This window comes from Amblyomma americanum, chromosome 1 (assembly GCF_052857255.1).
Source record: "Amblyomma americanum isolate KBUSLIRL-KWMA chromosome 1, ASM5285725v1, whole genome shotgun sequence".
Lineage (NCBI taxonomy): Eukaryota > Metazoa > Arthropoda > Arachnida > Ixodida > Ixodidae > Amblyomma > Amblyomma americanum.
The window spans coordinates 432,608,645-432,625,352 of NC_135497.1; the positions used below are offsets into that span (position 1 = coordinate 432,608,645).

At 45.3% G+C, this 16,708-nt stretch overlaps 1 protein-coding gene across 1 annotated transcript; it reads right to left on the reverse strand.

Moving 5' to 3' along the window:
- Positions 1–402: 402 nt before the first annotated feature.
- Positions 403–13,177, reverse strand: LOC144125119 (uncharacterized). The gene is made up of 7 exons (XM_077658227.1): positions 12,926–13,177; positions 12,019–12,116; positions 11,611–11,805; positions 10,705–10,789; positions 3,682–3,856; positions 1,304–1,380; positions 403–678 (listed from the first exon to the last, which is right to left on the reverse strand). Exons 1-7 carry the CDS (start codon positions 13,067–13,069, stop codon positions 403–405), a joined length of 1,050 nt encoding a protein of 349 aa, XP_077514353.1. The 5' UTR covers positions 13,070–13,177.
- Between the last annotated feature and the right edge of the window lie 3,531 nt (positions 13,178–16,708).

Sequence of the window (16,708 nt, forward strand, 5' to 3'; positions counted from 1 at the left end):
ACCTTAGAGAAACCTTTAACGTTAAGGCCATACCGAGAAATATGGGCCCTAACCTTCACGCAAACCGACGCAAGGCTAGGGCGGAGTACGTAGAGAAAACGCTAGCCTCGGAAGAAAACACAGTATACACGGACGCTGCCGTCTACCCGTGCGGGTCAGAACACGCAGCCGCACTGGTAGTCGTAGACAGCAAAGGAAGAATGCTAACGAGCGCCGCAGCAAAAGTCGCGGGCGCAGCGGAGGCCGAGGAAATTGCCGTCGCGCTGGCGGCAGCAGAAGGCTACAGAACCGGTAGCCCACTCAACATACTAACAGATTCGAAAGAAACGTGCAAAAACTATACACAGGGCAGAGTCAGCAAAAGGGCCCTTAGGATACTCGGCGGGGTTTTCACTCACTCACTTACTTTCCCATAACAGTTTGTGCCAAACGCACAAGTGGAGTTGGCCGTAGGCCACTGTCAACATTGATGAGCCTGCACAGCAAGTCAAATGACCGCTGTGCTTTTTTATCGAAAACTATATTAAATGCCCAGTACAAGGCCATCTGGGTTGCAACTGCCGCCAGCAGGCTTGTCTCCTTGATGCAAATCTTCTCAAGGCAAACAGAAAAATCTGTCGTTGTGAGAATGCCTCCGTTGTGCACTACAGTTGGTATATAGTGCACAGCTGCAGGATCCTGTAAAAAAACAAACGCACACGCAAGTGTTAGAAAAGAGTGTTTTGCAAATCATTCGAGAAATCTCAAGTTCAGACACCTCCAGCCTTGCATGTAAAGGAAGCATTTGCAAGCTTGTCCCTCCACAATGCTTAATGCATATTAAAAGGTGGCTTACTAGAGCTAATTAGCTAAATAGGCCACCTATGCAAAAATGTTGCATTCAAACCAAGTCAGCTGCTCTGCAGGTCATTTATAAGTCAATTGCTTGGATGCCTGAACAATGACTGGCTGCGATAGTGACGCCACTATGCCTCAGTGCGAGATGGAATCCTTCAATGGTGATAGAGTTTACTGTAGCAGCACACCTGATTCGAGTTCGATAGCAACTGAGAATTTCTAAGCCTCTGGACTACATAGCCTCTGAAAATGTCCATGTAACAAGAATATGAAGGCTAGTATCCAAAGCTATGTTATTATATCAAATACTGTGTATTTGTTTTCTTCAGTCTGACACAGTATATTTGTTTAACTTGTTTAAGAAACAAAAGTAATGTCAAATGCATTCTCAAGGAGAAAAAAGAACTGCATGCCCCCAGCATCCCAAAAAACATCGCTGCTCACACATGCGGTTTTAAAAACTTACAAATGGGCGGACGAAAGTCTCCACTCTTTCCTTCACCATGCTTGGCAACAGGCATACTGCTGCCGTGACTGTTGTCTCTGAAAGAGTGGCGAATGAATTTTAAATACAGTGACATGAAACATGGAGACATAAAAAGAGCACCAAAATTAAATGAAAAATAAATTCTGATCTTTATTGCTTGTTACAATATGCTTCAGTCCCAAGGTCCTGCTCCAGCCAACTTTTTACTGCATGCAGACTATATTAGTGCCTTCAAGAGGCATCAACGAAAGTGCGTTGTCATCCCAGAATGGCTGCACTGGAGATAACTAAAATAAAAGGTGCACCACACTAACTACCCAAGCAATGCGCTGCTACATTTCAGACTAGAAGGCATAACAAATTAAGCAATAGCCCTGTATATCAAACACATTCTTGAAGTGATAGCTGCCAATTTGGGGTTAACTAGACATAAGCCAAGAACAATAGTTCAGGCAGAATGTAAAGTAGTAGCGGAGCTTGCTGTCAGGCAAGATGGTTCATAGTTTCAAGTAGTAGTAAAGCGCCAGCGCAAGACAAACAGGCATCACACATTGCCCACTTTATCTGCTTTATGCAATTTGTTTTTCAGGTGAGGAAATATAAAAAAACAACACACATGCAGAATGAACAGCTGTAAACAGTATGCATTCATGCATACAATTTCAAGATCCACAATTTGGCTTTTAAGAGCTGTACAGATACTTCGCTAGTGCATTTCCTTTTTTTTATGCATAAGCTTCCAACAAATTTTTGGTGCTAAATCTTTACCACATGCATCCGTGGCCACAATGCTGTAATAAATGTGCTTCTGTACATGTTAACGACCACAAACGTAGGTGCCTCGTTAGCCTACATGGGCCTTCCCACAGGTCAACAGAATTTCATAAACAACCCTGCTGCAACATGGCACAAACTTTTTGGCCCTTTTTTTCTTCCATAGCACAAAATGTGCAACAAAATTTGGGCGAGCTTTTGAGCAGCAGCAAACACAACTTATATACCATGTCTGTCAGCTATTTTCTTTTTCATGAGCAACCTTATGTGCATATGGTATTTCGAGTTTAGCTGCATCGTTTTTTCCTCTTTGCATTGCTTCCACAATATGCACCATTTCTTTTTTTTTAGAAAACTGCCTCAGCATGAAGTGATAACCGCACAGGGGAACCCAGCTAACAACAACCGTTTCAACTAGCTTGTTAAAACTTAAATGCGTGATTACGTGACCTCAAAAGAGCAGATTCGAGACAAGCTGTCAATAGCTTGCTTGACTATATTAGAGTGTGCCGAAGCACGAGAAAGCAGCTCCTGTGCTTGTAGTGAATATTCCCAGACCTGTAGAAACAAAATTCTCTTATAATAATATTATGGCCCAAAACTACAACAAAATGACCGCTTACCCCCTCCAACCGAGGAAGCTTTTGTGCTGGCCAAGCAAAAGGACCCATATCCCAGAAACCAGGCACCCCTGGGCTGGCGCCCAAGGACGTCAAGTTCTGGTGATGTGTACACACCTCCCCGCTCGATAGGGGTAGAATCCTCTCTCGAGTGAATCCCGCTTAAAGTGCGCAGTTGATGAGGTGAGCGAGAGAGAGCTAGGGCCTGGTTCAGCCATATCTAAGAATTGTTTGCGTGGCTCATAAAAAAAAGGGCGGGGGGATTTATTATGCGAGCTGATCCCCCTAGTCCCCGTTCTCTTCGGGACTTTATTCTGCTGCAGAATGACACTTGCTCCTCAGTTCTCCAGACTTCACTAAACAAAGACCCGTCTTTCCCTTTCCTGCTCAGCATAGCCACAGAAGGCAGTCCCTGCAGACCAAATTAGTGATGCTCGCCTAGTGTGGCCTTCACAATGAGTGGAAGCTCATGCAATAAGGGCAGGTAGGAAGCACTATGAGCACTGCTAAGCTGCGTATTGCAATGAAGTGGTCGACACAACAAACTTCAGCACAGGTTTTCTATGAGCAGTAAGCATTTAAATGACTTCGGTAGCATTTCCTAGCTCGGACATTCAAACCATAGTGCAACATTCATAGTACTCTAGGCTATATCACTCTTAATGACATATTCTTTCCAATGCACTTTGCAAGGAACAAAAGCGCGACTGGAAAGCTTACATTGCTCATTGCTACACATGCCTGGGCCTTACCGATGCACTCAAAATAGGGAAAGTATTTATCTGTGGCCGTCACAGAAATGGGTGATGCATGAACTGGGTTCCACTGTGGCCGAAAAAACTGTGGGAATATTCCACTTTCATGTAATATCCTCAGTCTGTCAGTCTACAAGAGTGGAGCCCCTACACAAGTGGATACGATAAGCTATATATATGCCGACAATATACAGTATAATATGTGTACCATATACTGCAGCTTCCGAAGTGCCATCCATGCGGGCATCGAAGTCTTCAAGGAAGCCTTCCAGGTGACGCTTCTTTCGAGCTGCATGCACATTTTTTTCTTTTGTGCGCTGAAGGGCCTCTTCAAGCCGTTCCAAGACTGGCACGCTTGTGATCAGCTCAAACTCCAGCTGGGCCTACAAATGGAGAATACGAGCATAAAATAACAGTAATGAAGAACTGTAGCACATTGGTTGCTTTAGGACAGAATAAAACATGGAAGCACAGGTATAACACCCAGTTTGCCATGTTACGAAGTTCACGAAAAGAAATTTGCAGGCTGCTTACATAGCTCCCAAGCAAAGAAAGAATTCGGCAGAGACCACTTATGTGCATGAGTGCGAAAGCATTACCATACAATCGTAAAGCAAAGCATACATATTCAGCCATTCCCTGCTTTAGTCTCACAGATCGTATTGAGTTCTCATGCCACTCATGGCTGCGCACTGCAGCAGATAAAGGGACACCGAGGAGAAATTGAACTTGGCTTGTATCGATAGAATACCAGCTCCTGATTATAAAAACGCCGCTCTTACTGAAAACAAAGCACTTGTAAGGTAGAAAATAGCAACAACAAAATACAGGTATCGCCGCCACAGGTCAATCTCGCAAGCGCAAGCGTGGTGACGTCATAGGACAAGAGACGCCACCTTGGAGGAATTTTCGTTCGTACATGGGGCCGCGAATCTCTGAGGCTGACAAAGGCAGGTTGCGCGGTTCAATATTGAAGTAAGTTTTGTTTTAAAACCGATAGTGGACTTTTATCACCCAAGGAAGGCAGACAAATGACAACATGAATGTTGGAAGCAAAGAAAACCGATGCATGGTGGCGCCACAGGCGGCCAGGAGAGTTTCGATTTATGGCGCTTCGCGCGTCTATGAGCTTTGCGTGCCCCGTGGTTTTGTTTTTGACGCGCCTCGATTTACAAGCGCCGAACAGCAGAGGAACTCCAAGTGCCACTTCAAGTGCTAGTTAACCTTCGAAGGAGCCTGTGAACGCTTGTCAGATGATCGCCACGGTCGATGAAAAAATATGATGGCACGATGGTCGGTGATCGTACAAGGCAGCACTTGTGTCTTCGCACACACACCCGACGAAACGTTCCTAGCTGTGCCAGTCAACATCGAACTACTTAATGGAAATCGTTTGTTAGGGACGGGAGACAAGGTACAAGGCAGTTCAGAAAAATTGCTGATGGCCTAGCTTTGTTAGGCCAGGATATACGTAGCGAAAGTGCGGATATTTCTGCATTGTAAGAGTGCATTCACTAGATGCGCCTTTATTGATGGTAGTACCTTGAGCCATTGTGGTAGCGTCTCCGCCTCAAACGCCAAATGCCCTGGTTCGATTCCGATCTTCGGCACAGGATTTTTTTTATTCAGTGCGTGGGTGGGGGGTTCAGTGGCTCCCATAGATGCCGCCACCGAATACATTGGTTAGCAGCTAAGCGCAGGCTCTGCTAAGGCGCGTTTATGCTCCGGCGTAACGCGCGCGCGTGCTGCAAGGCGACGTCACATCGACCAAAGCGAGACCCTCTATACTCCAACTGCGCTTGACCGCCGACGCGTTCGGCGGCTTCGGCGCACTCTGACCGCACTGGCGGGGAGACTTGGAGCATGTTTCTATTTCGCGCCGAGTGCACCAGCCGCCGCCGGCCCGACCAGACTAGACTTGTTCAACTCCGCGGCGAGGTGCGCGTTGTGACGTAATTCAATAGCTTCGGTAGTTGGGTGGAGCTGTTCTTTTCGAGCTCTCAGCTAATTTAATCCATTCACAGTACACATATGAAGGTACATGCAAGTGGGCGAGAGAGACCGATCCAGTGGACCCGTTGGATCTAGCGGAAGCCGTTGAAGCGTCGTGCGCTGGCTTTAGTTTCAAGCCGCCAACTTTAAATGCAATAGCCCTTGAGCACCCATCCATTTTTTGTGGAAAAAAAATAAATAAATAACCTGGCCCTTGCAACTGCGGGAGACCTCGACGCCACCTGCTGCACCGTGCAATCGCGCCATTCAAGGAATTGCAATCCGTTGGCCCCAAAGCCCTAGCCAGCCTCCGATGGGCGCAAGGCGCCGACCTTGTCCTGGCCCCTCGAGACTCCCCGCACTGGGGTTACGATATTTATTATTTAGTTTGCAACGGTTGCTCACTGAGGAAGGGGTAAACGACCCTCCGGCGCCTAACCTAACCGTGCTCGCTCAAAAGCATCGCACACTCTGTAGGGGCTGAGGTCGCTGAAATGCAGGCCGGAGTTTTTGCGAGAACTACGTCGTTGGGTTCGGGAACGGGATTCATCGCAACGCTGACAAGACGCCAGTGCAAACGTAAACGAATTGACGGTAGCGACTCCCGATAGATACCTTCAACGTGCGGCGACAGTAGCTTTCATTTCGGCGGCTGCTAGACCGCACTGCTAGCAGCCAGAAATCACGGAGTCTCCGTTTACGTCACGTTTCACGTCTCTACGTCATGTGACGTCATAAGAGTTCTCCTTGACGTAATAAGAGTTCTCGAGTTTGAATCAGAGCAGCGGGATAAACTTTTTCAACTTCGAATCGAAATTTCTTTGAAATAAATGCATCTTTCGCTCCCGGACAAGTGGAAACAAAGCCATGAAATGCCGAACTATCAGATTTTGCTAAAAAAAATTTATAGGGCTCGTCTCAGTGTCCCTTTAAGAGATGCACCACTGCCCCCGGCAGGCAGGTGGCACCTCTCATTGGCCGTAGAGCTCCATTACAAATGCATCATACAAATATTGTCACTGTGCTTCATTTTCCGTGGGGACTTTAACGAGAGAAGCTACTAAAATAAATCTTTTTTAACTAATCTACCTAGAACAATGAAACTGCACTTATACTCTTTTTTTCTACCTTTTTCAGAACAATAATTAGTTTCCTTGTAGAAGGATTACTTTTAGCTCAGTGTTACTAACAAGATTAAAACAAAGGTCCTTTTGTGCACGATTTCACATTGAAAATTTTCACTGGGTACCAAGAGCAACAGCTAATTTTGCGGATTAATAATTGTAGAATGCCGGAAACTAGCTCAAATTTGGTCATGAAAGTTTTTCTAGTATGGGAAAAATAAATTGTGATGATGTTACCCTTTTGTTTTTCAGAATCATTACTTAGTGTAGTTTGAAGCCTCTCTAAACTTGCAGCAGAGATATTGAAATTCTGAATAGATATTTGCAAGTTACACATACACATTCTACAGAACACATCTGCGACGTTTCACAGTGATATGGAATGGAGACTTACAGAAGATCCTGGGTGCAAATTTTCGAAGTCTGCCCATAATTTTTGGTACTTGCACTTTTCGTATCGCACTGAAACTTGGCAAATGTGTCCTTTACAATGTGTAGCTTCAGATGTCGCCTAAGAATTGCAGTATCTCCAATGCAAGTGTATAGAAACGATTCAACAGTAATGAGTTCCAAAAAACATAACAATAACATCACAATTTTTTTTCACACCAGGAACTTCCATGACCACATCAGGGCTATTTCCCTGCATTCTATAGTTAGTAAGCTATACAATAAGCTACCGCTGGTAGTTCCCAGTGAACATTTTCTATGAGAAAGCATGCGCACAAAAGGGCCTTTTTAGAGCAAAAGCTCTACTACTCCAGGTACAACTCGGAAATTCCCCTGGCTCCAACTTTCCTAGTAGTGTTATATAGGCCCTCCGAGCTTTTATAACACTACCCGCAGAGTGGCACAGTGGCTGAGAATTAAGGCACGCAACCGGTAGATGGCTTTGACGAGCACTGCCACCAGTAAGGAGAGAGCCCAAGTTGGCTGGTTACGGAGCGATTCAACAGGGAATAGTTGCCGTCGCAAAGAACCTTTGGCCTTTGGTGGCGTCACCACCATGTGTGACGTCATGGTGATCATGTGATTAGAAGCTGCAACAAAATGGTTGTGTCTGCCGCCTTCATCTACCATGGATGAGCGAGTTGGACCACCCGCGAATGCTTTTTCTAGTTATAACCAGGTTCAAGTAAGATGAAACCTACACAAATTGTTTTTTGAGGCCTGTTAGCAACACTGAGCAAAAGTGCGCACTACAAGAGAACTAATTAGTGTCCTGAAAAGAGCAGAAAAGCAGTAATAAGCACACAAAATTTCACTGCTCTGGGTGGACCATTTAAAATTGTTTTTTTTTTCCTGTGGCATCTCCGCTTAAATGTGGAATGATCTTTGGACTCTCATTGTGTGGATTTTCTCTGCAATGCAGGTACTATTCAGTGCATCGAAAGTATAAGTACGGTCCCTGACGAATATCCTGACTGTCTTGCTTAGTTCGATATTTCCCTTCAGTGTCCACCATGTAACAGCTGTCACCAGCAAACACCGGTAGTACCAACTTGAAGCACATAACAAGAACCGTGCAATAAATAAACGACTAAACAGCAGAAGTCGAGCAACAAAAACAAAAAGACCAGAATGTGGAATCAGGGCATGCTACACTGAACCAACCCTAGGTGTATTCTGAAATTCAAACAGTGCGAGCCATTCAATCAGGTCTCCACTGAGGCAAAGAGAAATAAATTTGAGCTGAATTTTCTGCACATATAGACCACTTCCGCCTAATTGCTTTAGCGGGTTTAACGTCCCAAGACGATTCAGGCCATAAGGGATGCCGTAGTGAAAGGCTCCAGACAATTTAGACCATCTGAGGTCCTTAAACATGCACTGACGTCACACAGCATATCCACACTTTTGTATTTCGCCTCCACTAAGATGGAATGCAAAGTGCAGGCACCGCAACTGAAATCAAGAAAGGAAAGGATTAAAAGAAAGAAAGACAAAAGAGGAAAAGAAAAGGAAAATTTCTTTTTCCTTGCTTCGCTAACTGATGGTCTAGTTACTGAACTTACGATTGAGCTCATGGCCAATGCTGGAAATTTCTCTATTGCCACTTCCACTGATGGATCCTCGGATCCAATCCACTTCCTTCGGGTCGGAAATGTTCGGCGCATACAATCTATTATGTAAGCCATGTCTGGCCGAGCTTTTTCTACTGCCGACTTCATTCCTTCGATGTGGCCAGCAATACTGTCTTCATCCTCCCCGTCTGGTGCAGTTGCCTGCAAGCAAAAGGAGCCTACTTCACACTGCACACCAGGCTGTCTTCAGCACAAGGACTACATGAAATCCAAATGCATACCACAGACGGCCTCGAAACACGCTGCAGGGCACTTCCGCCAACCGTGGCCACTTTCCCATCTTTCATCGTTTTTTTTGACGGTGGAGAATCTGCCCCATCATTCTGCTGGATACGGATTTTTCTCCGCTCTTATTTTGCCTTGAAGCGGAGAGCTTCTCGCCAAGAGTCCTGTGTTTAAAAGATCCCACACAATGCAAGCATTACTACTTGCACTGACAAAAGCAATCACAGTACAATTAAATACATGCTAACAGTGATGGTGTTGATCACAAGCTACCAGTAAACACCCATGGACATAACAATACCTCATGAGAAGCTATAGATATTGCTCCATATTTTATTGCAGCACATTTTTGATAGCATAAAAACACTAAAGGACCCACACTGATCTCTCGCCGACATCAGTTTTTTATGGTAGCGTGCACATTACCAAATTTGCAGCATAGAGTTCCTTTCCAGTAATTCAAGCTTTGTTTTCCAATTATCTTTTCACTGTGAGGCGAACTTTTTTGTTGTTTTAATGTCCTGAAACGACACATCAGCTACGATGGGCACCACAGTGGAGTTTCTGGATTAATTTTGATCACTTGGAGTTCTCTAATAACTAGGCCAACCAATGGCCTTTCGATTCAAATGCCAAACAGACAAGCTGGGCCAGGATTATCAAGCTCTCTCGTACAACCCTTTAATACACCGTCCTATTCGACAGTCTTCATGACTACCTCCAGAAGACGGCTGTAGCACCGAAAAAGACAACACATAGCAAGCAAGACGGGACAGGCACAACTTCCAACTATTTATTCACCGCGAATGCGAATGAATATAAGGACAAATCAAGATGGGTAGCAAGAACCACACATGCGCGCGAGGGTTTTACAAAAAAACTGGATAAAAGATAGGTTAGGCACACACATATCTCACGCCCGTGTATCTAAAAAAGCAGTTTCATTCTTTTAAATGGAGATAGATGGGGCACTAACACAATCGCTACAGTTTCTTTTAATATAGAAGGCCGGCAACAGATCACGGGCTGTCTGGTCCTTACTTGTTTAACACCTTTGCTTCTTTCAGCCTTGCCACACACTTAATCTTCCTTTCTTCTCTGCAGGCTTTATAATGATGTGGCAGATGAGAACCAGTGCATTTTGTAAATCCCGATTATGTTCCACTAATTGGTCGTTATTACAGCGGCCGGGTTGTCCAATGTGCTTTCCGCATGTGAGAGGAATCTGATATACGACTCCCACGGCACATTTAACAAGCGGAGCTGCATGCTTCTTTTTACAATCAATCTTGTTTACCTTGTTGGGATCAGTTTTAACGCACAAGCCAGCCAGTTTCTTTGGGGTAAAAAAAACCACAGGAACCTTATATTTTGTTGCCACATGCTTCAAATTGTGTGCCAAATTTGCTGTCTTTTTCGGCGCTACAACCATCTTCTGGAAACATGCACCAACTAGCCCCCCAACAAGTATTACTCATGACTGCCCCGCTACTGCAGCAAGAGGGAAAGAGGACCTGCTCACTAGCGACGTACCACAGGAAATATCTGAACAATTTTTTATCCCATTGTTTTTGGGAGATAGTATTTTATGAAAGAGAATCAGCCAGCCATGCCAGCAGCATGCACTGTGGTGTGAATGACTCTATCAGTGGCGCCCAAAACAGAGTCATTGAAAATGGTACGGCTACCACTGATAAATAGAGAAGACATTATTATTATACTCAGAACACCTAGGCCGCCCTGTTAATTTAAGAAAGTCTGCTGTCCCTACAAGATTAGTTTGAAGGGCTTCAGCTGCCTACTTACATAGCCGGTGCCAGATGAGTCAGCCAGGTTTGGGTACCTGGACACCAGAGCTTGCGCAGCCTCATTGTACAGCTTGCCAGGGTACCTAGCACAGTTAAGACAAACGTGTAAGGCAGTACACAGTGAGGATGTTCTTTTGTAGGCTCACATAGACATTTTAGTTTCAGATGCAGTCAGTGTCTTAGGTGCAAGACGTGGGAGGACACATAAGCTCTGCCTTTAAGTTTACGACGTGACAGCAGTTCCCCTTGCTCACATAAGCAAGGACATTGCTTGCTCTTTCAAAATCAATATGTGAAAGACTAAACCACACACATTTACAGCCCTCTTTAACCAAGTCCTTTGAACATTCCTACATGACATACCAATAGCATGTCTGACTCGCAACCCAAGGGTCACGGATTCGATTCTCAACTAACCGCAATTTTCCTTTCGGGGCAACTCATCCACTTCATATGCAGAACTGAGGATTGGGCGATTTGGCAATGATTCACCAAATACAAACCAGCGCTTACAAACACAGACAAAGGACGAGACGAAACAAACTGAAAAGCCTTCAGTTCGTTTCGTCTCGTCCTCTGTCCGTGTTTGTAAGCGCTGGTTTTTATACGATGGATCAGTTTATATGTCTGGATGGCCTAATGATGTTCCAGGCACATTGCAACCTTCTAATCACCAGTTTTCTAATTTCATTCACTTTTCAAGTCCGTCGCTCTATGTGTGACATAGCCACCTTTTCAACAAATTCAAATTTCTTGCTCATGTCTACTAATGCCGACACAGGATTTTCTGCGCCACGAGCTCCTTCATGCTTTCTCGTTAAAATGGCTTATGGCCACGCAAGTTTGTAGCCCAAGTTATCTCCACATTGCCCTACATGGTCCAAAAGTCTTGCAAATAACTTACATGGTGTATAAGCAGAGGTCATGATAGAGCCATTGGACAACTCTGCTCCGTGCTCTGAAGTATTGTCCACTTTGGTGGCGCTCTATACTGAATTTGATGTCATTTGGTACAGCTGGCAGGCTGTATGTGAGGCTGTATGTGGCAGTGACACGGGATTGCTCCGCTTGCTGGGGCTCGTCAAGAACATCCGCAATCCTAAAGTGCCAGGTTAAAATAAGAAAAGAAGAGAAGAGCATACTACACAGTGAGCACAGACTGTGGCCAACATTTCCATACATTTCTACTATGATTGCCATTGATTGCAGTGGAAGACATAAATTGGACACTCCTCCTTGCTGCATGATGCTCCTCCAGCATTATTTGAAATATACAAAATAATGGTTAATACTGGTAAGAAAATGTACTCACCGAACCTGGCAATCCTCGGAGACTTTGATTTTTGCCCTGTCCCGAATTTCAAAGTCTTCAGGTATGTCAACAAAGACATTAAAATCTTCTTCGAACATCTGTGGAAACACGAGAATGATACTAAAATAGCTAACCATGTAAAGTTAAACTATTCAAAATGAGTGTGTCACATTATTTTCCGGAGAATGTTGGCATGCTTGCTGCATCGCATTACGAGACCTCAATCAACGGGCTACGCACTCAATTCAGGACCTGACAATTTAGAAGAGCAACGACCATAAAATACTGCAACACCAGCAACACTTCCCTCTACCTCGGGTATTTCGAGTGCAGTCGTCAGCACGTCTGTCTAGAGCACAGGAATGCCTGCATATCGCACTAAATAAGTGGAATTTTCACGCTGGTATTTGGTCGTAGAGATAATGCTTGCGCTGGTGCGAAGCAGCATTGACAGCGGTTGAGTGAAGATTTCACTTTGCTCCGCACTACACCGCTCCAGCGCTCTAGACAGGCCTGTACCTCGCGACTGAAATAAAGCATTAATATGTGAAAAATGCTCTATACAGCTGCCTTAGTGTTAAGCGGCGCGCTCCGGTGTGCATTTTTAATATTCGCCGACCTTTGTTGTGACACGAGAACCTTATGGAAAGGGAGATTTTTAGAGCATGACGCATAGGGAAGCACATGCATGCCGAGATATTGCTTTAAACTTTACATTACACGCAAACTGTCAACGCACTACGTAATTCACTGTGAACAAAAGCGCGAGGCATAAGTAAGGTACACACATTTACACGCGTGGATGTAATAAGCACCTGCCTACAAGCACCAGTCCCCAAAAGAACCCGAGAACGGCAACTGACTTGTCACGGAGCTACCACGTAGATAAGTTTACACAATTACTCACCGTGAAGATGAGGGTGGCAACGTCGATGCCGCGGAACAGCTCATGGTCTCCCACGCGCTCAACCAGCCCGCGCCGTGTAAGCGTCCCATCAAAGGGCAAAACAAAATTCCTTTCCCGGAACGTTACTAGGCACTTGCTCGTCATGGTGACGTACGTATATGTACTACTGCGAAATTAATGAACGTTGCTGAGTGAGACGCGAAGTAGAGTTCCTCGAGCACGTGCAGCAACTGGCAGTATGCGCCCTTCTCAATTTGGCTGAGCACTGTGGTGACTTGGCTTGGCTTCGCCAGCTTAGTTTGCACAACGTGACACTCCAATTGCTAAGGTTATTGCAAAATAAAATTACACCAAATATACTTAGTTATACTAAATGCGACTTAGGTGCTCTAGCGCCTAGTGAATTTGATTATTATGATGAAAGGGCAAAACAACAACAAACATGCATAGCGGCTTTATCGCTAGGAGGCTGTTCGTGTCTATTCGTGTCCCTGGCCGTTGGTGGCAACTGCGCCTAATGCGATGTGATTCCGATGTATATGCAGGAACTACGGCTTTCTGGCAATTGGCACACCGCGTTTGCGGGGTCTCTTTGCGGTCTTTTGGCTTGCGACTACAACGATGGACGCGAAGTACTGCCCGAGGTGCCCATTCTTTTCGTTCCAGCTGACGAAAGTTGTCACGCACATTGGATTAGTTCACAGTGCAGAGCCAAACTTAAATGTTTTCTGCGGCATAGGAGGCTGCGCGAGCACGTACTCGAATTTTTCATCATACAGATCGCATCTATATCGCCGCCACCGAGATGTGCTTGAAGAAAACGGCAGCACTTTGAGACACGGATGCACCGAGAAAGCAAACAGAGAAAATTCAGAACTGGACGACGACGAGCCTGTCCCACATGAAATGGACTGGGCTGACACAGCGGACTATGGTAGCGGTCACCGCCAGAAAGAACGACCTTCGGCGAATGTTTGTTCAGCTCAGAAGACAACAGTCCAACAAGACAGATTTAGCAGCTTTTTGGACCAGGCAAAATCGACCCTGTGCAACTTCTTTTTCTTTTTCACTGAAGAGCACAGCTTGCCACACACAGCGGCTGAGAAGGTGTTTTCTGAATTGCAGCTGGTGTTTGAGCTGGTGCTGAAGGCCTATGGCAAGGAGGTTGAACGTGCAGCAAAAACAAACACAACAGCACTACAACAATTGCTAAGCTGCTCATTTATGTCTGACCTCTTTAGTGACTTAAAGAACAAGTACAGGCGTGAGCAATATGTGGAAGCGAATTTTCCTTTTGTTCCTCCTGAGGAACAGCTTTTGGACGGCATAGCAAAGTACCATTATGTACGTTTGCCCAAGCTGCTCAGTGCACTTTGTGAATTCCCCGACATTGCAGCCCACTTGAAAACACCAAAGCGTGAGAACACGACGCCGTCTGTGTATAAAGACTATACTGATGGTGCGGTGTACAGAGAGCACCTTCAAGATGTGATTCCAGAAAGCAGAACACACACAATACTTCTTTTGTTTTATACTGACGAAATTGAAGTTGTAAATCCTCTGGGAGCAAAACGAGGAAAGCACAAGTTACTCGCTGTATACTGCAGCTTGTTGAACCTTCATGTCAAGCATAGATCGAAACTTGAGAGCATATATTTGGTTCTGCTTGTTCGCTATGTTTATGTGAAAAAGTACGGCCTCAGCAATGTACTACAGCCATTACTCGAAGACCTAAACAAGTTGTACGCAGAAGGCCACACCATTGGCTTAGAAGGACAGGAGACAAGGGCCACAGTCATCGTGTTCGGCTTCTGTGGAGACAACCTTTCCCTGAACCACTTGGGCGGATTCACTTGTTGTTTCAGCCGTGGGCGAGTCTGCAGATTCTGCATGGTATCTGTGAAACATTTGCCAGAAAAAACCTGTGAAATGATGTGCCAGCCACGCATATTACGCAGCCACCAGTCACAGCTTGAAGCAATCGCAGTGAACCCTGCTAACAGGACTTTGTATGGCGTAAATGAGGTCTCGCCCCTTTTGCAGTTGCCATACTTCGACATTACCCGGCAATTACCACCAGACATTATGCATGACATTTTGGAAGGAGGAATAGATTGCATCCTTCGACATGTTTTGAAATCTCTCCTTTCCAGTGGCTTACTGTGCAAGCAAGACCTTGAGGAGCTGTCTTCATTCAAGTATGGAGCAAATGATCTGAAAAACAAGCCCCCACCGATCAACCCGGCATTCATCAATAGCAAATCTGTTTTAATGGGAACTGCTGCTACCAAGTGGTGCTTGATAAGGTTTTTTCCCTTGATCTTTGGAGCGAGAGTTCCAAAAGAAAATGAGGATTGGGAATTGCTTTTGAAATTCCGGGAAATTGTTGACATTGTATTTGCATCGGAAATGACATCTGCACGGCTTGTCTACTTGGAAATGCTTGTGCAGACATTTTTTAACGAGCTCACTGACAGGTACGGGCCTGGTGCAGTTACCCCTAAGCTTCACTTCATGGTGCATTATGCTAGGTTTGTGCGCGAGGTGGGACCTCTTAGACATTTCTGGTCCATGAGGTTTGAAGCGAAGCATCAAAGCCTCAAGAAGTTGGCAGCCTGTGTCAAAAACTTCAGGAACCTTACATACACACTTGCAAAAAGGCACCAGTTGCGACAGAGCTACCAACTCCGTGCCTTTCAACTGTACGAAGAACTGAAAACATCGTCAAGTAAGCCTGTTGACTGGAATGCGCTCCCTGCCTGTGCCAAAGAAGTGCTTCCAACCACAGTCGTCCATGACGTCAAAAGTGCAACACTTGATCGACGCAGGTACAAGTGTGGATGTGTTTTGGTTTCTACAGGAGCGGAGTGGCCAGAGTTTTATAAGATTGAATCACTCTTAGTGGCAAATGGGGTCCTCCACATCGTCGCAACAACCCTGGAGGTGCAGCACTTTGACCGACACAGGTACTGCTACTGCGTCAAAACCACAAATGAGCAGAAAATCTATGAACCTAGTGAGAAGTTTGAACATTATCTTCTGGACTTGTATGAGAATGGTATACTTGTACCAAAGTGGGAGACTGCTGTAAACAAATGCTGCCTTGTCTCAAAACAGCAGTATTGAACTGAGCTAATAGTATTCTTCAGAGTTTTATGTAGTGCATCTTTGGCATATTCAAATTACCACTTTTTATATCTGAGAATAAACGATTTTGATGCTTATGACTCATGCCATCTCATAATTATACTGTAGCATCTTAACAGGCCTGTGCTGTCTGGAAATATGTTTACAATGCGATAGCATTTTTCATGTCCCTTGGTGAAAAGCCATGCCCAGAATCCGCACCTAATAACTTTGTTCAAAAGGTGAGAGACTGACCGGAAAGAACCTGGGTCGCACAAGCCCTACGGCTAGGTGTGTTGGAAGTAGCCACCCACCATGACATCGATTAACCTCCACACCACAGCACTAGAGTTCGTATCAGCACTCCCGGTGATCTGTGAATGTGCTGAGCAAGTCGAGGGAACTGCTCACAACCTGGATTGCACAAGACTCATGGGTGGTTGTGTTGGCGACAGCTACCTGCCAGGTCATTGATTAACTGCAACACTGTTGTGCCAGGAGTGTTGTGAGGACTCCCGGCAATCTAGGAACCTACCCAGCAGCTAGTGAAGCAACGGCCCACTGTGACAGGGCGCAGTGAAATTAGTTATTGGTACCGAGAGGGTGCTCAGGGAGAGCAACTTGGGGCTCACAAGTCCCACAGGTGGCTATGTTTGA